This window comes from Pteronotus mesoamericanus, unplaced genomic scaffold (assembly GCF_021234165.1).
Source record: "Pteronotus mesoamericanus isolate MK-2021 breed Mesoamerican mustached bat unplaced genomic scaffold, CSHL_Meso_final contig_74, whole genome shotgun sequence".
In the NCBI taxonomy this organism is placed as follows: Eukaryota; Metazoa; Chordata; class Mammalia; order Chiroptera; family Mormoopidae; genus Pteronotus; species Pteronotus mesoamericanus.
Genome location: NW_026555247.1, coordinates 4422011 through 4448673, shown reverse-complemented (window position 1 = coordinate 4448673; position 26663 = coordinate 4422011). Strand labels below are relative to the sequence as shown.

Below are 26663 nucleotides of genomic sequence, written 5' to 3'. Positions count from 1 at the left end.
ATCTAATCTCTCTTCTTTTATCTTTAGTTGGCCTTGTTTGTGCTTGAGGTGCCTCAGAGAACACATTTTAAAATAGCATTAATACATATTATTGCTAGGTTATTTTTATAGTTGAGGACTAATATTTTTTAAAAATTCTCCACCTTCATGATTCTACTTTTCTCCACAAGATACTGTCTCTCTCTCTCTCTCTCTCTTCCTCCCTCTTTTTTCCTTCACGGCTTAACTTGAAAGAGTTGTCTTCATTCAGTGCTCACCACTTCCTTACTGTTTTTTCATGTTTTGACCCACTGTATTTTGCCTTTCACCTTCACCATTCACAGATGCTTTTTGATTTTATATTTATCCATACAAGTAAGTGGAACTACTTACTGTATATATAAACAATAACAAGTTAGAGGAAAGTTGCTATCCAAAGTAGAATGTTTTGTAACTATTTTAACAAAGATAGTCTATAAAACAACATATAGTCCTGGCCAGGTGGCTCAGTTGGTTGGAGCATCATCCTGTGCACCAAAGTGTTGCGGGTTTGATTCCTGGTCAGGGTGCATACCTAGCTTGTGGGTTCAATTGCCAGTCAGGGTGCAAGTGGAAGGCAACAGGCTGATGTCTCTCTCTCCCCCCCTTGCTCTCTCTCTAATATCAATGAATATATTCTTGAGTGAGGATTAAAACAAAAAACAAAACAACACGCAGCAGTCCTCTCATTGTCTGCGGTTTTGCTTTCCATGGTTTCAGTTACCTGTGATCAACCATGATCTGAAATATTAAATGGACAATTCCAAAAATAAACAATTCGTAAGTTTTCAGCATGAGCTGTTCTGAGTACTATGATGAACGCTTGCACCATCACACATAAATTACAGTCATGATAAGGATAACTACCAAGTGCCTTAACAGACCACATCCAAATAGCATCGCATTTAATCCTCTCCATAACTGAAGTAGGTAATTGGCATTACTGCATTTTAAAGACTCTGAAACTGAGTTGCAGGGAAGTTAAGTAATTTGTTCAAGATTATATGACTAGGAAATACTAGGATTATGCCTGGAGCTATACTACTTTCAGTGTTTCTTTGGGAATATGTGTTTGAATTTGAAATTTAGGATGAAAGGAATACATCTCTCTGTGAGGATATAGGATCCCCTTCTCCATCCTCTCGAAATTCTCTCAATTGCAACTGATGATCATAACTTTTGTCACCTCAGACACCTGGAAGAACGCTAGTGAAAGTGTTCCTTCATACCTTCACTTTTCTCTTCTTCACTGCTTCTAACGAGCATTAAAAAGAAATTATTTGGAGGGAAAGAACATGGTTATAGAGGATGAGACAAGAAAAAGTAAGAGGAAGGGATAGAAGCGTAGAAAAGAGAAAGGAAGTTTCTTATCCCTTCTACTTCATTAAATAGTCAGCTCAATCACCCATCGGCATTAAGTCCACAAAGCTAAATGGAAGAGAGAAGGGGAGGAGTACTTAAGTTGTTTGTGCTTGGTCTTAAATATTATAAACACGTATTATAAGTAGGCTGTGTAAACAATGAACTGCCCACATGCAATTCAGAAACCAGCTGATACAGCCTATTAATAATTTAGAATTTAGAACTGTAAGTAATACACATGAAAGCTACAAATAAATCTATAAGCATGATTTCCTTCCTTTTTGTCTACATTCTTACTCTAGAAGTTGATTAAGTCATTAAGATACTATCTTTATAAATCAAGAAATCTGAACTTCTAAAAACTCACCAAGTTGTTGGAGCTTCATCATCTCCCATTTCACCTTCTTCTACATCCATTCCTTCTTCTCTATCTTCAGTGTGCTAAATTTAAAAAAAAATTACAGCCTGTAAGGAAGCATTTGTCAGGCAGAAGGTAGATGCTGGAATAATGTCATTCACACAATGCTGGACAATCATTAGGACAGAAGTCTGGACATGGTAACTATGTAGACCTATAATTAATCTTTAAGGCAATGGGAATCCTATGTGACAGGGAGCTGAGAACTTAAAACCAGTAAGACAGTGATGTAGGACAGTCATGAAGACAATGTGAAAGTTTTAAACCAGTATTTCTCCAAGCAGAGTCAGTAAATTTTCTCTGGGAATAAAGGGTGTATAGCAAAATACATTTTGGAAATATATACAATGACCTTTTTGAGAACTGAGAAAAACATTAGTGTTTTAAGGACCCTAAAAACTGCAGTAAATAAAGTAAATTTAAGTAGTTTATATCTCCAATTTCACCATGGATATCCTCCCTGATCCCCAGTACACTTATTATCTGGGAACATATCAGGATATGCTGGGTGTCCAGCTCTATATTGAAAAGTTCAAAATAAGTTTACGTGGCACAGTCCAAGGAGTATCTAAAAGATACATAAATATGAAAGAAAAGATTTTGAAAATTCTTAAATCAACAGCACTTCCAAATTGATAATGATTTTATACTTTAAGGAATAAATTACATAAGTAGTCTGATTAATCTATAGTGAGATATTAGTTCTATCCAGCTAATAATTTTTAAAACTTTACAACTTGGTCCTAAATGAAGAGTAGGCGCTGAATGTTCAGCAATTTCTGAACTCTGGACAGTCTTCTGGACATACCTTAATCTTTAAAAACTCACTGGGCAAATAACTAGCTCACTATTTGGAAAAACATAAAATTATAACTCACTTTATTCCGAACTACAATATTTCTGCTGGGTTACAATGTTAAAGGAAAAAACAAAACCATAATGCATCCGAAGAAAACAAAAGGGCTGATATAATCTTGTGGAATAGAAGCCTTCAGTATGATATAAGGTCAGAAACAATAAAATCAAAGATCAATAAATGTTAATCTTATATCCAAATGTAAAAATTCTGTACAGCAAAGTCACCATAGAGTTACAAAAAAAGTATAAACTGAGAAAAAAAATGTATCAATGTATGGTAGGCAATAAATACTCTATATAAAATATTCTATATAATGATAATGAATTTCTACACATCATAAGAAAAAAACATTTCAACAGAAAATCGGGCAAAGGGCATTTAATAGTCAATTTCTCTTCCTCACTGCTTCAAATCAGCACAGAAGAAAAATAAATTCCAATAAACATACAGTAAGCTCCTTGACTTTATTAATAACTAGAGAAAGCAAGTTAAAGCAAAGATGACTTACTTTTCAAGTATGTATCAATTAAGCAAAGATTTTAAAAAGCTGATAATTCCCGGGGTTGCTGTGAGGTTGTGTGAAAATGGGCAGGCATTCTCTATGTGCCACTGGTGGGAGTATAAATGGATACAAACTTTTTGAGAAGTAACTGGGAACAGCCATAAATATCAGCTATATGCATATATTTTGACATAGCAATTTCACTTATCAAAATTTATCCTATGGAGACACCTGCATAATATAGCAATGATATACACAATATTATTCACTATAATACTGTTAACGGTTTTTTATTATTAGACATTATCTAAATGCCCATTGACAGGGGACTGTAATATATCAAAAGATTTATCATGAGCAATGAACATCGAGACACATCTAAACATACTGATGCAAAAATGCATCCATTTTTACTGCTTACAGAAGTAAATTTCAGAACAGTATGTATTACATGACCTTATTTTTGGAATAAAACTACACATACAGAAGTCTTGAAAGTGCAGACAGAGAATGTTAAGAGTGGTTATCTCTGGGGCCTTGGATTATAGGGTAGCTATACTTTCTATTTTAAATATTTTTATTTTGTTTGCATTTTAAGAGAATATACATTATTTCTATAAATTGGAAATAAAGTTTAAAAATTTTTGATGACTTAGAAGACCCATTCATATAAGTTATCTCAAGAACAAACTTATAAACATGTTCTGTTACATGCCGTATCAGCCTTACCTTCTGACCCAATGTGCTTTCCTGCTCATTGGTATTGAAAACAGTGACATTTTCTAGATTAAACTGACTCTGCAAATTAAGACCTATTAAAAAAAGAAAAAGATTTCAAAGCAAATCCACCAAACACCTAAACTTGTCATATAAAATAATAAATCTATAATTAAACAAAAGATCAATTTAGAAATAACTTGACACTTGGATTTTCTAATCTTTCTAAAATTCATTTCTTTCCCTGATCGGTGTGGCTTGGTTGGGCATCCTCCCACAAAGTGAAAGGTCACTGGTTCAATTTCTGGTTAGGGAACATGCTTGGGTTGCCAGCCAGTTTCCAGGTAGGGCCTGTGCAAGAGGCAACCGAACTGATGTTTCACGCACACATCAATGTTTCTCTCACACATCGATGTTTCTCTCACACATTGATGTTCTTCTCCCTCCCTTCCTCTCTCTCTAAAAGTAAACAAATTGTTTTTAAAAAGTGAAAATAAAATTCATTTCTTAAAGGTACCTTTAATACAGAATTCACAATACAATATAGTTGATCCTCATTATTCATGAATATTTTAAAAGAAGTTTACATAACGCAATATGTAGTAACAAAATTTTGCTGAATCACAATAAAAATTATATAATCAAAATTGAGAGTGTATAACAGTATTTATAGGAAATATATTGTAGTTACTGAGAGCCAGGTTTCTCACTGTCAGTGAGAGAAGTTACAAATAAGCACGTCTATTGGTGCTAAATGCACTCAGAATATTAGTGTGATCTCATGGTTTTTGCTGTGGATTTAAAAATATATAGAGAAAAGGTGTAATACTGTGATTTATAAGAAATATATATTTGGTCATTCAGATGACCAAAATGTATTTCTCAGATATATTTGGTCTTCAGCCACAGTTCCTGGCCCACAGCTCCCAAACCCCTTGGAATTTCCTAAGCAATGAGAACAATGGTGTCTCTTGTTATGTTAAAGGGGTAACTTCTGGACCCTACCCACACGTGGGGGTCCTTTGCCAGTAGAGCTAACCAGATGGTTAGAGGATTGGAATTTTCAGTCCTACCCCGATTTCTTGGGAGGGGAGAAGGACATGACATTGAGCCAGTCACCAATGGCCAGTGACTTAGTCAATGATGACTGCGTAATGAAGCCTCTATAAAACTCCTAAAAGGACAGCTCACTGCCCTATTTTTTGGAGCTTCTAAGTTGGGGAGCCAGAGTGTTTCCATGTGCTACCATGATGAGCCCCAAGCTCCAAGAGGACAGAAGCACATTCGTTCGAGACCTTGCCCTATGTTATTTCTTCATCAGGTTGTTGATTTGTATTCTTTAACGTCCTCTGTAATAAATTAGTAATCTAGTAAGTAAATGGGTTTTCCTGAATCCTGTGAGCAATTACAGCACATTAACTGAACCCCAGGAGGGTAGCGTGAGAACCTTTGATTTGTAGCCAGTTGGTGAGAAGCCCAGGTAAAAACCTGGGCTTGCAACTGTCATCTGAAGTGCAGGGTGGTCTTGTAGGACTGAGTCCTTTACCTGTGGAGTCTGATGTTATCTCTGCATACATACACAGCATCAGAACTGAGCTGAATTAATATGCTTGTCAGTATGGGGCAGCCACTGCCCCCCCACCCCAATGTTGGAATTGGGTTCAGGGACCTCTTTCAGATAGATAAAGAAATAAATACAGATGTATACGTATACATGGGTTTGTATACATACATATCTTTCCTAGCTCTGTCCACTGAGAGGGCCTAGAAACAGTGACACTACAGCTGCAATGAGCATATTAGCATATTTTGGCTTCTGAGCACCACTCTTAAATGCAAGAAATCACACTCTTTGGAGAAGTAGGTGATTCCAGAGCTGGGACAGAAAAATACAAGACAACCCCAGACCATCTTTTTATACCAGGAAAATCTGAATGAATTACCAATGAGCAAAACAAGAACACCTAGAGTAACAAATAATGATACTATGGGATTATAACCCTAATAAAATAAATACCCATGAGTTCATACTGAAATAGATGACTGAATTAATAAGTAAACAGGGAGAAGAAACTCTTTCTTATAGAAGAATTCCAATTAGTAAATGTAGAAGGAGTGAAAGAAATAGAAAACCACCACCAGGATAACCTAATAACAATGTAGGCAAGAGCCACTGATGAAAATGTACAACTAAAACCAAAGGTGTAAGGGGGGGAGGGGAAGGGTATTTGCATAGCTTCAAAGTATCTCCCTCTAAATATTAATTAAAAAGGGAAAAATAGTTACTTTGCAGCAGAAGAACACGGGATCAAGGATGACATCACCAGTAATAATACACATAAATATCATCCTGAAATGACACACTAAGAAGGGCACTGTGGTCTTCTTCCCCAAAATCTATAACCTTAATCTAATTATGAAAAAACATTGGAAAACCTAAGTTGAAGGACATTCCACAAAATATCTCAGCAGTGGTCTTCAAAAGTGTCAAGGTCATGAAAAATAAAAGACTGAGCAACTCTCACAGTGGGGAGATTAAAGCAACATGACAAATATATAATACAATGAGGAATCCTGGGATCCTTAAACAGAAAAAAGAAAGTAATGATCAATTGGTAAAATCCAAATAACCTTTGTAGTTAACAATCCTGTGCCAATGTTGATTTCTCAGTTGTGATAACAGTACCATGGTTACATAAGAGGTTAACATTAGGTGAAGGTAGGTGATTCAGGTACTCTCTATACTACCTTTGCAACTCTTTAAGTCTAAAGTTATATCAAAACAAAAAGTTTAGAAAAAATAAAGTTAGTATGCTAGGTCAAGTAAACTAGTGAGTCAGCCTGGCCGGCCATTCGGCTTTGAGTACTTAAAACCTTAGTCTATCTTTTATTTATTATTTAATATAGCATATTCCAGAATTCTTTTTAAGTCAAAAATTTCAGTCATACTTTACTATATTTAATGGATAAATTACATGCCAAAATGGCCTTTTGAAGGTCTTGGAATATACATACCTAGGTGAATCTCAAGTATATGCAAATGTCAAAAAGGAAAAAGAAAAGGTACTGCAAGAAAATATACTGAACTGCCAACCTAGCTTATGTTAAGGTAGTAGGATTAATTATGAACGTTTTTTCCTTCACTTTCCAATTTTCTGAAAGAAGGTTGTGTTACTTTCATAGTTTAAAAAAATTTAAAAATATAACTTATTAAAACATATATAGTTTAAAGTAACCTTTAGCAATGTATTGTGAGTCTTTCAAATAGTTAATAAAAGAAAAAAATGGTTTCTCTTTATCTTGTCAATTTGGAAACACATTAAAAAAAGAGATCTAAACTTTTACTTTTTTTTTCATGATGAGAGAGGAGACTGGGGATAACCAGGAAGGGCAAAAGAATGGCTGGGAATTGAAACCTTGGTTTTATGTCTTCTGTAAATTCAAGGAAAATAAATCACAAATTAGTACTTATGAGGGGGTCATACTTATTTCACAAAGAAACAGAGCCTTCATTCATCACATATTTAAATAGTGACCAGTTATCTGGCATTCTTCTAGGCACAAAGAGTACAGAGGTGAACAACACAAATACACTAAAAATGCAGCAATCAGGTGGTGATAGTGTGTGACTCGAGTGGCAGGTTTAGATTAGCTGCTAAAAGAGAGCCTCTCAGAGGAAGTGAAATTTAAACTGAGAATGAGTGGCAGCAAATCAGTAATGTGATAATAAGGAATAAAAGGACTACAGAAGGATGACTTAGGGCCAAGTCCCTAAGTATCAACTGCTCATAATATTCTGAAGGCATAAACAAGGTGAACTGCCAATTCAGTGGAGAAAGAATAGTTTTTTCAACAAATGTTGCTAGGACAACTTGGTATCCACACTTAGGCTGGGGCAAAAGTAGGTTTACAGCCCTGGCCAGATAGCTAAGTTGGTTACAGTGTTGTCCCAACATGCCAAGGTTGCAGGTCTGATGCCCTGTCAAGGCACATAGCAGAATCAACCAATGAATGCATAAGTAAGTGGATCAATAAACAAAAAGTGTTTCCCTCTCCCCCCCTTCCTCTCTCTAAAAATCAATAAATAACTTAGTTTACGGTTGTTCATGTGGAAAATAATACAGTAATTTATGAATAACAACACAAGAATTATCTTTTCACGAAGATGGCACCCAAAGTGAAAAACGAAGCCCCTGTCCCTCCCAAAGCTGAAGCCATGGCAAAGGCTTTGAAGGCAAAGAAAGCAGTGCTAAAAGGCATCTACAGTCACAAAAAGGAAGAAGATCTACACCTCATCCACTTTCTGGAGGGGTAAGACATTGTGGCTCCAAAGGCAGCCTAAATATCCTCAGAAGAGCAACCCCAGGAGAAACAAGTTGACTACTATGCTATCATCAAGTTTCCCCTGACTGCTGAGTCAGCCATGAAAAAGACAAAAGACAGCAACACACTCATGTTCATTTTGGATGTTAAGGCCAGCAAGTACCTGATCAAACGAGCTTTGAAGAAGCTCTATGACATTGACGTCAACACCCTGATCAGGCCTGAAGAGGGAAGAAGGCCTATGTCTGACTGACTGGCTCCAGGCTATGATGCTTTTGGATGTTGGCAACAAAACTGGGACCTTCTAAACTGAGTCCAGCTGGCTAATTCTAAATATAAAAACTTTATACTAAAAAAAAAAAAAGAAAAAAACCTGTGGTTTTCATGCACTCACAACAATAAACCTACTTTTGTCCTACCCCATAAAGAATGAAATTGGACCCCTACCTCATGCCATATATAAAAATTAACTAAAAATGTACCACAGGCCTAAATGTAAGAGCTAAAATTTATAGAAGAAAACATATGAGTAAATCTTCATGACATTGGGTCAGGCAACGGTTTCTTAGATATGACACCCAGAGCACAAGGAACAAAAGAAAAAAATAATAGCAAACTCTATTGAAATGTAAAACTTTTGTAAAGCAAATGATACTGTCAAGAAAATGAAAAGGCACTGCATAAAATGAAAGAAAATATTTGCAAATTGTGTGTTTGATACAGGTCTTGCATCTAGAACATAAAAGGAACTTGTACAACTAATTAATAAAAAGACAAATAACCCAATTATAAAATTGGGCAAAGAATTTGAATAGACACTTCTTTAAAGATGACATACAAATAACCAGTAACCATGTGCAACTCACACTTAAAGTCTTTAGTTAGGAAAGTGCAAATCAAAACCACAATGAGACAGCACTTTATACCTCTCAGGAACACTATAATAAAAAAGACAGACAACAGTGTCAGTGAGGATGTGGAGAAACTGAAACCCTTGTGCATCGATGGTAAGATTATAAAATATTATAGCCTCTTTGGAAAACAGTTTGGTTTTTCTTCAAGAATTTTAAGAGTTATGGTATGACTCAGTAATTCTATTAGAAAACTATATAAAGGAAAAGTTAAAACAGAGTTACCATATGATCCAACAATTCCACTCTAGGTATAGTCCCAAGAGAAATGAAAACATTTATGCCCATACAAAAACCTGTACACAAATGTTTACAGCAGCATTATTTGTTAACAGCCAAAAAAGTGGAAACATCCCAAATGTACACCAATTGAAGAATGGATAAACAAAATGTGGTATACCAACAGAGAGAATATTATTCAGCCATAAAAAGGAATGGAAGGAATGGATTTGTGATACATGCTATAAGGCAGATGGACCTTGAAAATATTATATTAAGTTAAAAAAGGCCAGTCACAAAAGACCACATGTAATATTATTCCATTTTTTAAATATCCAAAATGGGAAAATCTATGGAGACTGAAAATTATATTAATGGTTGTTTAAGACCTGGAGAGAGGGTAAGGACGGAGGTATCTGGGATTGACAGTTACTGAGTACAGGTTCCTTTTAGAAGGAAAAATGTTTTAAAATTAAAACCAGATAAAAATGTGACAGCTGTACAACTTTGTGAATATACTGAAAAACAATGAATTGTATACTTTAAACAGTGACTTGTATGGTATGTGAATTTACATCTCAATAAAGCGGCTGAAAAAAATGTGATAAAAAAAGGTAAGTTTCCAGCAACAGAAGGCTAATTAATTCATCATATTAACCCTCCCACTGAGGACAACTAAAAACCTGGACTTGGATAAATTACATTAATTCTATAAATATTTACAGATCATAAACCATGTTCATAGCACTGCTCTGGGCAATAAAATAGAAAAACGATTTTCTTAAAAATAGTGAAGACCTGACAAGATAGTAAGGAATATCTGGCAAAAATCCAGAAGGTAAGAAAAATAAGCAATGAATCTTTTTCAGCCTTCAAAGCTGCTTGTCCTGAGGACATCCACCAAACAGGAAGAATCAGTTTCCTGAAGCTAGGATATAGAAGTAAATCTCTGGGCTCAAGGAAAGTGGGGAACTTAATAAATCCCACCTCATCCATCTTCAAGGATGGGAATTTATAGACCACATCATCAGTATTGATAAAACAAACTGCTGTCCACCACTAAGTCTTCCCAATGATTTAAGGAATGGTAGACCTTGAGCTGGGCTAGATTAAAGCAATCCTAGACTAGCAGTAGCCCCCTTCTAAAGGTGCCCTTACTACAGAATTAATGAAATCTGTATCTAGAGAAGGGTATCTATCCTAAGTCTCAAAATTATTCCCTCAAATATCTTCTCAAATATAATGTCAAACATTAACCAGACACCCTAACAGATAAGACATCATGAGTATGAGTGAGAAACAGTGAAAATAGACATGAGAGGCAGACCAACAAAGATTTAAAGTACTGGAATCACCAGGCACAGAAAATAAAAATAACAATGTTTATCCTGTTATTTTTAAAAACTAAAAAATAAATTTGAAAATATCAGCCGGGAAGAAGAAACAAGTAAAGTGACAAAGCAGATTTTTAAAAACACTTTCTACAATAACTGAAATTAAGAACTCATTTAGCAGATTATTCATAGCTGAAGAGAAAAGTAGTAAACTGGAAAACAGTTCTGAAGAAATTATTTAGGTGTGATAAATTAAAAGGTGAAAAATAGATAAAGTGTAAGAGACACAGGATATAGTGAGAAAGTATAAGGATGTTTACTGGAGTTTCAGAAAGAAAAAAAAGAAAAAGAGTCATATACAGTATTTCAGAAAATCACAGCAAAAATCTTACAAACTTGACTAAGGATACTAATCCACAGATTCAAGATAACCACAAATCTTAAGCACGATAAATAAAAAGCAACCTCAGGCTTAAATACATTGTAGTAAAACTGGGGCGGGGCGGGGGGGGGGCGGTGGGAAGAGAAAATCTTAAAAGCAAATAGAGAAACAAAATCTAGATTATCTTCAAAGGAGTTAGGCTGATATTTGACTTGTCTATAGAAAATTCAAAATAGAAGGAGAGTGATGATTATCTTCCTCGGAAATAAAATCCTGAATCTAGTGCCAACCTAGGATCTTGTCTTTACCGAAATCATTCGAGAATGAAGATATAAAGATGTTCAGACAAAACACAGATCTGCACTGAAGAAAAGTATAAAGGAGAAAATGACCACAGGCAGAAGGTCAGAAATATAGGTGGTTAGTGCACTGGTGAATCTAAATTAATCTTGACCACATTAAATAAGCAGGAGGAAAAAAACAACCTAACAGAGATCTAGCACGAGAAAAAAACAAGCACAAAATAACCACCGCTTACATATACTGTACATCTTACCAGATGCAGGCTACTGTAAGCTCTTTACATATTTTAATTCATTTAATCCTTACAACATATGAAGTAGGTGGTATTAGCCTGATATTAAAAAAGAGAAGACTGAAGCAAAGAGATATTAAAATCTGGCATATTTAAAAAGATTGTAGAGGGCTCTAAAGAACTGGCAATGTTCCATTTCTGGACCTGGACAGTGGTTACGCAGTATTTGCTTTGTAATTATTCTCCATAATTACTTTAAAGCACTTTTCTATATGCATATTGTATTTCATAGTAAAAAAAATGGTAAAAAAATAAAGGGTGGTACATTTGACTAAGGGTAGGATTTAGGGAGAAAATGGAAGCGGAAAAATAGGCATATATTATAAAATGATATTAAAAAAAGACAGTTCATGTCTACATAGTTTAGTGTGATTCAACAACACATTATTATTAAACTTTGTACTTGAAGAATCAATGACTTTATTTAAGGGTTGCCTATATTATTAAGATCAGTATAACTGTTTACAAGTAAAAGAAAACAAGATTACAATTTTCAATGCTGTTTTTTTTAACTTTTTAGAACCATTTTCTTGTTGTTATGACAGATTCTAATCCATTAAAAACTGGAAAAGATTTTCCTGCAAAGCATTTGTTTGATATAAAAAAGCTTACCTGATTTCTCAGACAAAGGGAAAAGTCTGGCCAAAAAGAGTTGAATTCGTCCACAGAAGACTGTATTCTGGGATTTTGATAATCTTCTTAAGAGATCTAACAATATATGGAAATGGAGGTTACAGAGAAGAGAACATTCTTATTTTACATCATACCCAAGTTATTTTTAGCAAGTTAAGAGTCTTTTCCTACAGCAGTAGTTTTAAAGATGGGGGCAGAAACTACCTGGACAAAAAAGCACTAGAAATTCAGAAATACTTCAAAAGAATAAGGCTGGCATGTGCAAAAGAAATTTTACAAAAAAAAATATTTGGGGGGGGGGCGGTGTTTCATTAAGTTGCCACACAGTACAGAAACAGTGTAATTTAAAGTCAATGATCAGTTTTGCCCCAATGTGGCTGGTGTGGCTCAGTGGATTGAGTGCCAACCTGTGGACCGAAAGGTTGCGGGTCCAATTCTCAGTCAGGGCACGTGCCTGGGTTGCAGGCCAGATCCCCAGCTGGGAGTATGAGAGAGGCAACTGAGAGATGTTTCTCTTGCACACTGATGTTTTTCTCTTTTTCTCTTTCCCTTCCCCCTCTCTAAAAAAATAAATAAAATCTTTATGTGCTCACTTCGGCAGCACATATAATAAAATTGGAACGATACAGAGATGATTAGCATGGCCCCTGTGCAAGGATGACATGCACATTTGGAAAGCGTTCCATATTTTTTAAAAGGAAGGGAAGGGGCAAGTCAAGGAACATATAGCAAGGACCCATGGACAAAGCCAAAGTGGGAAAGGATTTTGGGGGGGGGGGGGGCAGGGGAAAGTGGTGGGGGGAAGGTGGAGACAAATGTATTTGAAAAAATAAATTAAAAAATAAATAAATGAAATCTTTAAAAATAATAAAATCAAGGATTAGTTTTAATAAATCAGACATTTAAAATGGAGGAACTAATCTTTTTAAAAACTTTTTTTATTCATAGTTAAGTGAACCACATGTTTTTCTGGCCACATTTACATTAAAAATAAAAAACCCAAACAATCATTTATCACTGAATTACTTACCATTGCACATTCGGAGTAAATAATTTTTCCCAGCAGAATAGAATGTATTCTGAAATTAAGACAGAAATTTTTACTACAGTTTAGAAGTTGTTGCATACCCTTCAGTAAGTCACAGGAAATAAAATATTAACGAATACTAATATGCATTGAGAATCTACTCTGTCACTTTCACTTTTCCCAGACAAAAACATTTTCAATGAAAAAAAAATATTTTCAGATATATAAAAGATGATACTAAGAAACTGTTTCAACATGTAAAAGTGTACATCTTTAAGTTAATTATGACATGAAATTTTATACTTCAACTTTTTCTCCATACATGATTCTTGCTTTCTCCCAAGAGAGCAGAACATGTAGTGCTTTCACATGGACAAACTTTTTGGCCATCAGCAATACTAGAAATACAAGCAAAAGAAAAAGAAAAGAAAAAGAAAACTACCCTTGCAATTCTAGATCAATAGAGAGATAACATTAGTAGAAAAAGAATCTAAGGCACTTACTGATTTCCAAGTAGCAACATTTTTTTCCACAAAAGTGAATATTGTGTCACACTGATCCAAAGGAAGACAATCCAAAACATCTCCCAACAATACAAAAGGTGTTGATGCGGTACAAATACCTTCAAGTGGAGCACAAGCCAATTTAAGCATTTAAAATACTGTCGAGTAAAACAGCCCATGCAAAATCATTTTGCAGAATATCTTAAAGGTACACTTTGTCAATCATAAGAAGGCTTTAGTAGACAAGAAATGGGAGGAACCTAAGAGTCCCCAAACAGGACATACTTAAATTTTGGTATGTGCACTCAATAATGATAATTATTCTTGATAACACTTCTAGAGCATTTACTATATGTCAGGCACACTAAGTGCTTTACATAGACTAACACATATAATCCTATGAAGTTGATATTATCTTCAGTTTATAGAATGGAAGAGCTATGACACAGAGAGATTAAATAACTTGCCCAAGATCATAAGAGCCAGTAAGTGGTAGAGCTGGGATACGAACCCAGGCAGTCTGGCTCCACAGTCTGTTTTCTTCACCACTAAGCTATTCAAGAGAATATAATGCAGCCAATTAAAAACGATGGTTATGATGACTATAACTTGGAAAATGCTTATTAAATAATGTTAAGTGAGAAAGGCAGGACTCAAAATTGTATATTATGGTTACAACAATAAAATTTTCTAAAAAGACTAGAGAAACTAAAACCAGGTATCAAAATGAATGGCAGTTTTCAATGTAGAGGAATTATGACTAGTATTTTCCCTTTTTCTCATTTGCAACTGTTCTATAATGTTGCTAACTTGCATTTGGGACTTGAAAAGATTACCTTCAAAAAGATAACAAGAAGGTGTGATACTGATTTCAACTATTATTAAACATTTGTTTAAGGAGACAGAGTAGCAAAGTAAAAAGTTGTTTATTTCTAAATTCAACATTACTAAAGTAAAGCAATAGATTAAAGATTTTAAGGAAAGGTCATTTAGACTAGACTAGCTAAAAATACACTATTTCCCTGCTCAGTCTTCATTCTGTTTTAAAATAATAATTACTAACACTTATTAAATGTTTAAGAAAAAGTAGCCACTTAAGCTTGGTATGTAAAAAAACAAAAAAAAATCTCTCTTTCTATATCTAGGGGGCACTGTAAACCCAAAACATTGCTATAATATAGTATATATTGAGAAAAAGGAAGCAATATTTTCAGCTCTGCTCTGCACTGGTAAGATCACATCTGGAATGTGATGTGAGGGATAGTGCCTAGAACCAGTGGGTGGCATAAGGCAGCAAATTTCAACTCAATACAAGGGAAATCTGATAATACTCAAAACTATTTCACAGAAATTAAATAGTGCACTTCATCAATGAATGGTCACCTGCCAGGGACGTTACAGAGGGCAGGCAGGATAAGTCAGAGATGAGACTGTGACAGGTGACCTCTAAAGTCCCTTAGCACTTAAATTCCATGATATTATACAGATGCCCTACACATCCAAGAGATCTGAAAGGCATACTCCTTGCCCTTAGTTGCAGTATAGGTTGGGATTAGTAAACTCACATTTGATAATTATAGAACTTAAAATTACCTAGATTCCTCTGCCAAGGATTTCTGATTCAGTGAAACTATTTAAAAATAGAGATCACAGGTTATTCTGATGAGCTGGGTTATATAGCATGATACTCCTGAACTTTCACAACCTTTCTCCCGGCCTCTGCATGGCCCTCTTTCCTTCACCTTAACCTTGGCCACAGATACCCTTTTCTCAGTTTCCAAACACATTATTATTTTCATACTTCTCATCCCCTTCACACCTTGCTATGTTCATACTTCCATGATTAAACAGCCCTCCTCTTTATCAGGGGTAAATTCCTACTTAATCTTTCAAAGCATAAAGGACACAGCATATCTAAAAAAAATCCCTTATACCTTTGAGCAGTCCACCTTATCTATAAAGTACACTGTACATAAGTTATAGCACTTATTATATCCTGTTTATCTTTGTTATGTGTACTATGAATTTTCTAAGGGTATAAGCATTTTTGTATGTATTTACCAGTAAAGTGTCTGACACTGAACAGAAGCTCAGTAAATATCTGCTGTGTTGAATTCAACAGAACAGTTATGGACAATTTGAAAACATGTCACATATATAAACAATACTACATTCTCTTTCAAGGAGGAATTTTCCCACCAAAATAAAATAGAAAAGCATTTATGTATTTATTTATAGTTTAGCTAAAATCTTTGGTTCTCATCTTTCTCAGATAAAGTACAAGTTCTACATACAGACTTTGTACAACTTCAAGTGTTAATAACATTACTAGTCTACAAGAGTAACGTATCAATGTAATAAACTAAGCAGATGCTGCAAACTGACAGGAACTAGGCAAGGAACATTCCACTGTAGAACTCATTTAAATATGCTGAATGAATAGGCATTTTATATTAAAGTTTAACATGTAAAGTCAGAATTTATGAATTATCCTGAGTTCACAAAGTAGCTTTCACTGGAAGACCACTTTTACCTAGTATATTCCAGTTTTTGTAGGAATAAATATCAAAATAATATTGAATAATGCTTTACAGATTAAAAGATGCTTTTCACATAAGTACCTCATTTAATCAAATGAGTATTTTAACCAAATTAGTTAAATAAGAATGCTAATAAACTATTTTTTCTTTGCTTCGTTCTGCAAATATTTAATGAGCTCCTACTATGTGTTAGGCACTATGTACTTGCTATGGCTTTTAAAATCTCTTGAAGCTATCCCCTGCCACGGTCCCATTTTAAATGTCCCCTACCTACTTTTTTCCTGCCAGCAGTCTCTCCCAGTACAACTCTTCTTCCATAGCTCCTCATTAGCATGGTATTCAAAGCTCCTTATAAATGACACTAATCTATCCCTTCCTGTTTCTTTCCTTACCATTTTCCTCCTCTGCTCCATAGCTCTTTAGCTATGCTGAATTTGGCCTTTACATATACCTATTCTCATTTGTTTCTGTCTGACAAATTCATCATCCCTCACATCTCAGCTTCCTTTCTAAGGCCTTTCTGATTCCTTTCGAAACTGAAGTTCAGAGTACTTCAACCACATTTCAGTCCCACTTCAACTGCAGTAATTACACCACAAGAAGACATTTACACGTGTTTTCCTTCATTAGCCACTGGGCTCCTTACAGGCAAAAAATGTTTTATTCACCAACGAATCTTCAAGTCTTAGCTTAGTACCAGGCACATAGTAGATGCTCAATAAATGTTTACTGAATAAATGAAACAGCTGGAGAACAAAGAAAGTGCTAAAATGTGTGCTGTATACTAAAGATGAGAAATAAATGTGAGCTAATTTAATTGGGACAACTTGTTGGCAAAGGGTAGGCAGAACTTGAAAAATGAACAAAACCAGACAGGTAGAGAGGTACGAGTAAGTTTTAAATAAAGCATATCATGTCCAAGATTACTTAAAAAAAACAAACAAACTCAAAACACCCAAAAAACCAAAACCCAAAACAAACCATACTTACCTTCAGTTACTCCCCCAATAGCAAGAGAAATAATAGCTAAAACGTTTTCACATGATGAATGATTTATCTACCAACAGAGGAGAAAACAATTTAATTTAGTAGCCAGAGTTCAGACTAACTTGGTTACAGTAAAAATATAACCTGACATTAAAGTGATTATCACAAAGATGGAATAAAGATATTTCTCATAGAAGATAAAACTACTTTTAAGATGAAAATGCAAAAAAAAAAAAAAAAAGGATAATAATAGTTACTAATTGTAGAAGTATATCAAATAAATAATAAGCAGGCGATTCACTTAAAATCCAATGGTCTTAGAAAAATAGTTACATTAGCATGATTAAGGCTTCAAGTTAGTTGAGTACAGAAATACTGAGGCCGTAACTCAATCAATGGACAGGGCAAAAGCAAGGCCAAGGGAATGGATTGTACTGGTGCTTCGATATGTCTGAGGGAGGGTTTTAATACAAGGGAAGTAGAGCATAGGTTCCATAACATCATATAAACCAGTACTTATTGAGTGTTCATTAACTATTGTTTTATACAACAATCTTGAAAGAATGGTATTTGCCTTCTTACAAATGAAACTGAGGCCCAAAAAAAGCAGAGGAACTTGCCTAATGCTTATAACAGATAAGTGAGTGTGAAGAACAGGGAAAAAATGAATTTTGATGCAGAATTGCCCAAAAGAAAGAGGCACTATATTATCATCACAAGACATAAGATCTACCTTCCTGGGACCCACCCTTCGCTCAACCAAGAATTGCTGAAACTTTTCATTTGGGTGCCCCACTAATGTTAAATAAATTCAGATTTCTCCTATTTAGTTTAAATTTGTCTACTGAAGTTGAATAGGCGCTAGTTATTTTTAATGTTGATGAGAAGGATCTCATAAGAAAACGACAGCATGGAACCCCAGTTCCCATGCTGAACACCCTCGGACTGGACTTTTTGTGCTAGTACAGGATGTGTGTCACACTATCCATACAGCAATGTAAGAGGGCCCAACTTCAAAAGTTTGTTCTTGCTTAGGGAGACCACATACCAACTTCTCTCATACTATCACTTAGGGAAAGCTGCCTTCATTTATTAAACTAAACCATTAAATTGCACCTGTGCTGTCAAAAATCCTTAATTATTACATAACTTTTATACTGTGATCAAGTCAGCTTTCACAAAGTAGCAAGCTCATGCTAGAAAAAGTAATCATATTTAAACATTCATTTTAAGAAAAAAAAATTTAAAAAATAACAATTTCTTAATTTGCCAGCAAAATCGTAAAAATAAATAAAAGTATACTTACAATTTCTTCTTCGAGAACACCTCTGAAAGCTTGGTCAAGGGTACATTTTTTTTCATTTTCACTATTAAAAACAAAAGATAACTGCATTTTTTAAATAGCTGAGGGTAAGTATGAAGATTCAACAAGCACATTTCAAGAATATCAATGCCTTACCTGCCTGGTAACTGGCTGAAGGTATTTAACAATGGCTTGATATTTTTGTTGTTCAGGGCCTCTCTGGTAGACTTCTAGAAAAATAAAAATTGATAATACATGGAAATATTTTTGTTTATTATTTACTAAAAAAGCCATATTATTCATTAATAGTATGTTTAACTAACAAATGTTTGTAACTGGGAAAAATTACTTATCAGTCATTCTATCAGTAATTCTTATTCAAATGCCACTTACTAATACAGACTCATCACTTTAAACCTGGCAAGAGCTTCCTAGCTTGACTTTCTCATTCGAGTATTTCCCTCCTACCATCTCTTAATATTACATCAATGAAAATATCCTGCTTTAAAAAAAAAGTCCAATGGCTCCTTATTTACAGATTTTGGTTTTGAAGTTTTATTATCTCCTTGCAAGGTCCTTGGTAATATTATCCCACTCAATCTATCCAACGTTATTTTTCACTCCCCCAACACATACTCTGCACTAAGGTCTAGTTATTTTTTCCCCATAATTTTCTATCAAGCTCAATCTAGTGTATTCACATATTCATGATAGTCTTCCCACTTCTTCATCCATTCTTCAGGACCCCTCTGAAGTCCTACTCCCTCTCGGTAGCTTGCTCAGTACAGTCCCTCACACACAGTAAACATTGAAATAAATACCTGATGATTGTCTGAAAGTAGTCATAATCGAAAAACAAAAATATTGCAGTCATTCATCCTATGAAAATTCACATATACTTAAAAAGTCATCTTATTATCTCACAGGAGTTAGATTTATACTGGAAATGTCCATTCCTGACTCTGCCAAGAATAGGCTATTCCTCATCAGTTAAATAATAGGGTTGTCGTAGATCCTTACTACCCGCAGATGCAGTGGCATCACCCGGGAACTTGTTAGAAAGGCAAAAACTCATGCCTCATTCCAAATCTACTGAATCAGAATTTACATTTAACAATATCTCCAGGTGATGCCACCACACGCTGAAGCTGGAGAAGCATTTTACTAGCTGATCTCCAATTAAATGGTCCTTTCCAAGGCTAACATGACCTTGCATATTCCTAACGATTACTCTTAGCAGAATCTTAAATCACCAGAGACTAGATTACGGCAAAATACACGGAAAGAGAGTAATTCTGATGAAATAAATAGGATATAATCTGGTAAAAACAAACAGATCCCATACTGTATGGGTATGGTTAAAAAAAAAAAAGCTGCACACAAGAAAAATTCTTACTAAAAAGAATTTTTTTTTTCCACAGAATTTTCATGCTGACATCACTAGAAATAACTACACAGGCACGGTTAAATATTTGAGTAGTTGAATTTACTCTAAAAACTGGAGTAAATGCTAAATTAAAATACAGTAAAACAGGGTTCTCCATGCTGGAGATGTATGAACATAAGAATGGGTTTGAAATCACAAAAAAACGTTTTAGTAAATCACAACTTTTTTGGAGGGATTGTCTCAATTTCTATCTCATCTACAAGGGGTAGTAAAACTTAGCCTACTTGAATTAACAGTGGTAAGACTTACATAAGCTGGCATGAAAATGCTCTACAAGGTGTTTCTCAAATGCTAAAACTACTCTTCGCAAGGAGTAAGAATAAGATGACATCTGGCGAACCTTCCCAAGCTGATCTGTTCGCCTTTTCCCACTTGGGATCTTTAAATCGACCTCTTCTTAGGAGTGAGGTACGGATGGTTAAAGGTGTCAATAGGCGGCCGGAACAACCACCTGGCATCAGGAGGCGGGGCAGGAACCAGATGTCTGCGCTAAAACCACTCCGGCCCTCCCCTTTCAGCAGCTCCGTTTTGGTTCTGGAGGCACCTGTCCGGCTAAGCGTGCTCTGCGGGGAAGATGAGCTCTTTACACAGGGCGCCCAGAACGCGATGTCCTGAATGCCGCTGGCGGGATGGCGGAGGCGGATCGCAAACGGCACGCGGAAGAGGCAGGTAAATTGCCTTTCCCACCTTCCAGCCCCTGACGGGGTCGGAAGCCAACGCTGCGGCGTACACACCTCTGTCCCCTCTTTACCCCAGGACAAAATTCCTGTAATTACTAGGAGAGGAGGGAAAAAAGTAGCGCCGGAACAAGCTCGCACCCTCCCGCCTTCCGCTCACCGTAAACCGCGACCGCGCCTCGGGTAAACTGAAGAGCGGCGGCGTCGGAGACATCTTCTCGGCTGCGCGTGCCCGCCACCACGCTGCGGCGCAGACGGATGACGTTAAGCCGGAAGCAACGAGATAGCCGGCTCCGTACGCGGCTAGAGCGGCCTATGAGCCAAGGGGCGGGACGGCTAGCAATTGGGAGCTTCAGCAGTGACCGATCTCCGTTGGGCGTTAGAAGCCCGAGTCAGCCACACAATAACAAGTCCGGGTTCGTGGGTAACTCTTGGGGTGACGGTATTTGTCGGCCGCGCCCTGTAACCTCTGCGCTGAAGGGTGGGGCATAACCTGAGAAGCGCGCCGCGGTGGTTTTCCGGTTTTGGGGAACCGTACTAGTTATGGCCCAATGGGCTGCTTGGGAAGGTAACCGCTGCAGGAGAATACAAGGCAGGTGGGTTGTCTGGGAAAGCTCCAGGCTGGGGAAGTGGTGGCCGTGGCCGTGGCTGTGGGCTGCCGGACCGAAGCCATTCTCCCTGAAGGAAAGTCTCAGCTCCGGATTCACGCATCAGTCCTGTAGTTCATGGGCCCTGTAGCTAGCTCATTAGCAGTTCACTCTTCTGTGAAATAGAAATAATGCTTATGCCACAGGGCTACTGAAAAGCGCTAATAAAATAATGGGAGTGTGGCTTGTATGGCAATTTAAGAATTATTATTAATATTTTGGAGTCAATTAACTTCGCTGGCATATGTAGGTCTTTACAGAAAGAGAAAGACTGAAGAGGAATGCAGTTTTCTGTGCTGGCAGGAAAATTGGCGGCTCTGCATCCAGGATAGAGGCACCCCTTGCAAAACCCAGCTTCCTCATCATTTTCTTCCCTTGTCGCCTCTAACTGGAGAGAGCTGGCCAATGAGAAGCCAAGTAGCTGTAACTTTCTTGGTTGACATTATGTTGTGGGGAAAAGAATTTATGTATTGACCCAACCGTAAGAATTTTCTGCCTGTTCTTTCCCTTCCACGTGTACCCAGAAGAAGAAAGCTAGGTGTGCTTTACGTAAACTTCATTGGCATCCAATGAGTATACAGGAAGCCAACAAAAAGATAACTGCATAGTTTTGCTTGTAAGTGGGAACTGTGGACAGTGATGGCTACCTGGAGCACTGCAGACTTTTTTAGAATCAGCAGAGTTATTCAGGTTTGATTGTATAAATCCCAAAATTGGCAAACTAGCTGGTATTAACTAATAGGTATCTGTTGTAATAGGATTATTATCATGTTACAAATGATTATTAACTAGAGCACAAATAAGACCTGGGAGAGAAAAAAATATTTTTTACAAAAATTCAACATGAAAGTTGGAGTTCATTGATTCATCTCTCAAAGCCCAATCACTTACAATTCTATTATTCAACAAACATTTGTTGGGTACATTGTACAAAATGGACAATATTTGTTGGGAGAATAAGAAATATATGAACAAATGATTGACCAAAATGATACAGCTTAATTCTTGTTTTGAGGAGCTCTTAGTTTGGTTGACATAAAAGAAACAAGCAATTACAGTATGTATACAATTTCTATCATAAGTAATTTAGATAATGGCTGCCATAAGAGAGCAAAGGAGAGAGAAATTGCTAACATATGAGGTGGTCAAGAGCCTTCATAAAGGAGATAGAATATGAACTGGACCAAGAAGGATTCCAATAGAGATAGGTAGGAAGGGGAAGGAGTGAATAGGAAAGGCATTCCCAGTGGAGAAAGATAGTGGTTTAACATTGAGTTCTGAACAGAAAGAGGGATAAAAGTCAAGTTGGAACCAGATTGTATTAATGTTTGAAGCCAAAGCATACTATGGATTTAAAAATGGTTCTTACAGTTCCTACCAAGTTATAGCTGAGAGTATATTTGGGGGGAAGGAGAGAAAATAACTGTTTTGCTGTTGAGTGAAGAAACTAGGAGAAAAACAATCTTCAGGGAATAATAAGGCATTATTGTTTAGGGGGTACAGATTTTGGCTTGGGATGAAAAAGGGAGTTTGATAGTGATGATGGTTGCACGTCAGTGTGAATGTACTTGAAAGCCACTGAATTGTACACTTAAAATGGTTATAAATGCTACATTTTATGTATGTTTCACTGAATTAAATAAACAAACACTTGATCTAGATAGCTTCAGAAGGGCAAAGATATCACAGTTATCAGTGTGATTTGGGACCTTAATATTATATTTTAAAAAGCCAGGAAATAGTAGATAATGCATTTTAAAAAGACATCCATCAAAAATATTACAGTAAAAATATTAGCATTTAGATCACTTTAATAAATGCTTTATAATTCACAAAGCACTTAACATATACCTCATTTCAACCTCTAAATGATATTTTGAGGTGGGTTATACAACTGTTAGGTCCATTTTACACGTGAAGATGCAAACTCAAAGAGATAGGGTTCTTGATAGAGGTAAATGGCAAAATGAGACTACCCAGGGGTTTTGATTCCAAATTTTGTGCTCTTTACATTATGTTATACTGCTGTAATGGCTGAGTTTTAGTCAGAACCTTCTATGAGCCAGACACTTTTCTTGTACTACTTCTATTCCTTACAGCAACGTTGTACATAGTTACAGATCAGTGAAGAAACAGGCTTCTCTTTCCTAGGTCACATGGCTATAGAAAGCTAGTTTTGGATTTGAGCCTCTTAATTCCAAAGCCTATATTTGGTCTTAACTCTTGGATCTTTACTAACCCATTGGCATAGTTAATGTCTCAAATTATTTTCTTAGAGGTGGATAAGGTTAAGGATCGTATTGTCATCAATAACATTATGAGTTTTTAAATAGTATATAATAATAACAAAGGGCAGACATTCAATAAAAAGTGATCTCTTCACTTAGATTTATTGCGCACTTGTTTTTCTGCCTATGCTAGTGAAAGTAAGATGGGCCAGGTACTGTCTTTCTGTTAGGAAATACCCTCGGGAAATTCTAGACTCCGTGGTTTAGATCAGTTCTAAGCATTCATCTTTATTCCTCTTCTTGGTGGGATCTTAGTTGGATTCAAGTTACCATTGGAGTGGTGAGATCTAGCAGAAGAGGACCATGGGGGCAGCTTAGTCTGCTTCTAGTTCTAGTCTTTATCCTCTAGCCCAGGCAAAAAGAAACTTTTTGTTCCAAGTTCACCAGTTAACCACATTAGGATATTGGTTTGCAGCTTTTTCTGGTTCAGGTTTTGGGCCTTTGTCATCTTTTCCTTTTCTCTATCTCTTTGTAATTTGAATGAATTGAAAGAATTATGTTGACAAGGAACAGATGTTTGAGAGTAAAAGCTGAGCAGAAAGAATGAGACTTCTTCACAGGGAAAGGAATGGAACTTGGATGAATAATAATAGCGGGATGACATTTCTCTGAGTGTTCTTGTTGAAAAAGAGGAATTATGTGAAAACTGTAGGTGCTGTATTTTTATAGAGTGGTGGCATTTTTCAAGCATTTTAATATTTTATTATTCATTCAACGCATACTGAGTGTCATGTGCCGGTCACAGGTACAATTTGGATCATATATGCAGTATTATTATTTTACAAAATTCTAAGTACTGTATATATCATTAGTATACATGGTAAATCATGTTTGGTGAGCTTGGTTGGAAAACAGATGAACATAAGTTAAGGTGAGAAATAGAATAGTGGATGACTTCTTGCCCTGATAAGTGTAGCTTCCATGCAGGGTTAGGCAGAGATTTTGCCTGAAATTGTACCATTGCTTGGCTTGTCATTTCCTGTCTTGTTTCTGTCTTGCCCTTACTGGTTTCTTTTGAGATCACCTTAATAAATCACTTGCTCACAAGTTCTCACCTCAAGGTTTGTTTCTGGAGCTCCTGATTGTGTTAGTTTGGGAATACCAAAAAGCAGACATCTGCTGTTAGGATTCAGTGTGCAAGAGGTTTATTACGGAGGGAGCAGGGGCAGGCAGGGAGAGCTTGCAGGCCACAAGGCAGGAAAGGATGGTTAGGTAGGAAGTTTAAGTAAAACAGCACCAACAAAGGTTTGGCTTTGCCAACAGGCAGTCCTCAGGTCAAATCTCCTAGCTAGGAGAAGACTGCAGTTTGCCAGAATGGGTCTACTATCTCTGCCATGCTCAGTCATTGACTAGAAGCAGCCTTAAAAAGCCTGGCTCTGTGCAGATGTGATTGATCCAGAGGGCAGGAGCTGAGCTGTCAATCAGTTGTGCTGTCCACAGCACAAGATCTGAGTGGGAGCATTTTCATGGCCACCACACTGTCCTAGGGTACTGTTACTCATTTTCAGAAACTATTTTCTTGATTTGTTTATTCTCAATAAATTTATATAAACCTGGCACTGTGAACAAAACAGAAGAGTTACTACCATCACGCAGCTTTTACTGTATGAGAGAGCATGTTGTGTTTTTTTTTAAAGTAGATAAGAACAAAGAATTTTACTACATGATAAATGCTATAATGGAAATAATAGCCAGCGTCTACTGAATGCTGTTGTATGCTTGAATTCTAAGTGCTTTACATGTATGAACTCATTTAATCTTCCCAGCAACCTTATGAGGTAGGTAGTTTTTATCCCCAGTTTTCAGAAGAGCCTGAGGTGAACGGTGCTTAAGTAACTAAGCTCCAAGGTCGTTCAGAATCAAAGGAATGAGAGACTGTGGTAGAGGATGTTTAGCCAGTATTTATTTATTCGAATTACAGTTGACATTCAACACTGTATTAGTTTAAGGTGTACAGCACAATGATTAGACATTTTATAATTTACAAAGTGATTTTCCCAACAAGCACATTACTCACCTAGTATCACACATAGTTATTATAACACTATTAACCGTATTCCCTGTGCTGTGGTTTATATCCTCGTAACTACTTTGTAATTGCCAATTTGCACTTTCTAATCCCTCCATCTTTTTCACCCAGTCCACCAACCCTCCTCCCATACAGCAACCATTGGTTTGTTCTCTGCACCCACAAGTTCCTCTCTGGTAGGAAAGACCTCTCTGAGGAAGTGCTATTTAAAAAAAAACAACACAGTGATTTGTGTATGTGTGTGTGTGAGAGAAAGAGAGAAAAAAACATCAATTTGTTGTTCCACTTACAATATTTATGCATTCACTGGTTGATCCTTGTATCTGCCCTGACCCGGGATAAAACCAGCAACCTTGGCAGAACAATTCTCTAACCAACTGAGTTACTTAGCCAGGGCCAGGAAGTATTTCTTAAGTTAAAACTTAAAGGATGGAAAGGAATTAGTTACATATTTGTGAGGGTGAGATTTGACAGGGGGAAGGCAAGAAAGAACATTCCAGGTAAAAGGAGCAGCATATTCAATGGCTTATGTTAGGGAAGAGGTTAACACATTAGAGAACTGACAGAAGGTCATAGTGAGAATGATGGAGAGCAGTGGAAAAGGGTTGGAGAAAAGAATAGGACCAGATTCTTTCGGACTTTGCACTTCTCTAGAGTTTCGTTGTCTTTTGCGCACTATAGTCTTCTGGAATTTCATGGAACACAAAGCTTGTTTTTAAAAGCTCTCTACTTTTCGCATAAACTTTCAGAGGAGAGACATTTGCTTTCATTAGTCACCTTGCTTCCACTCTGGAGCATCTGATTTTCTTCATACAACTGGTGATATTTCATTATATATTCATGTTTATAAATAAAGGTTAAGATTGTTCAGTCCTAATAGTTATTGCAGGGGATGCTCAGCACATTTCCCACTCCTCACTTGCCATTCCCACCCCCTTTCAC

At 36.3% G+C, this 26663-nt stretch overlaps 1 protein-coding gene and 1 non-coding gene across 3 annotated transcripts in view; one reads left to right on the top strand and one right to left on the bottom strand.

Moving 5' to 3' along the window:
* Positions 1-21027, bottom strand: part of THOC1 (THO complex subunit 1) — a 48938-nt gene extending 27911 nt beyond the window's left edge. Inside the window, exons 1-9 of one of the 2 annotated variants that reach the window (XM_054583426.1) lie at positions 20918-21027; positions 18790-18863; positions 18637-18697; positions 17334-17400; positions 13804-13922; positions 13304-13352; positions 12253-12348; positions 3889-3971; positions 1748-1821 (exon numbers count right to left, since the gene is read on the bottom strand). In XM_054583426.1, the coding sequence (XP_054439401.1) occupies positions 1748-1821; positions 3889-3971; positions 12253-12348; positions 13304-13352; positions 13804-13922; positions 17334-17400; positions 18637-18697; positions 18790-18863; positions 20918-20971 (677 nt within the window). In that variant the 5' untranslated portion in view covers positions 20972-21027. The remainder of the gene's footprint in view (positions 1-1747; positions 1822-3888; positions 3972-12252; positions 12349-13303; positions 13353-13803; positions 13923-17333; positions 17401-18636; positions 18698-18789; positions 18864-20917) is intronic. The other variant, XM_054583427.1, reaches the window with a different exon arrangement.
* On the top strand, positions 12859-12965 carry LOC129078941 (U6 spliceosomal RNA). Its single transcript, XR_008530012.1, has one exon. It is a non-coding gene; the product is annotated as a U6 spliceosomal RNA (small nuclear RNA).
* Positions 21028-26663: the final 5636 nt, after the last annotated feature.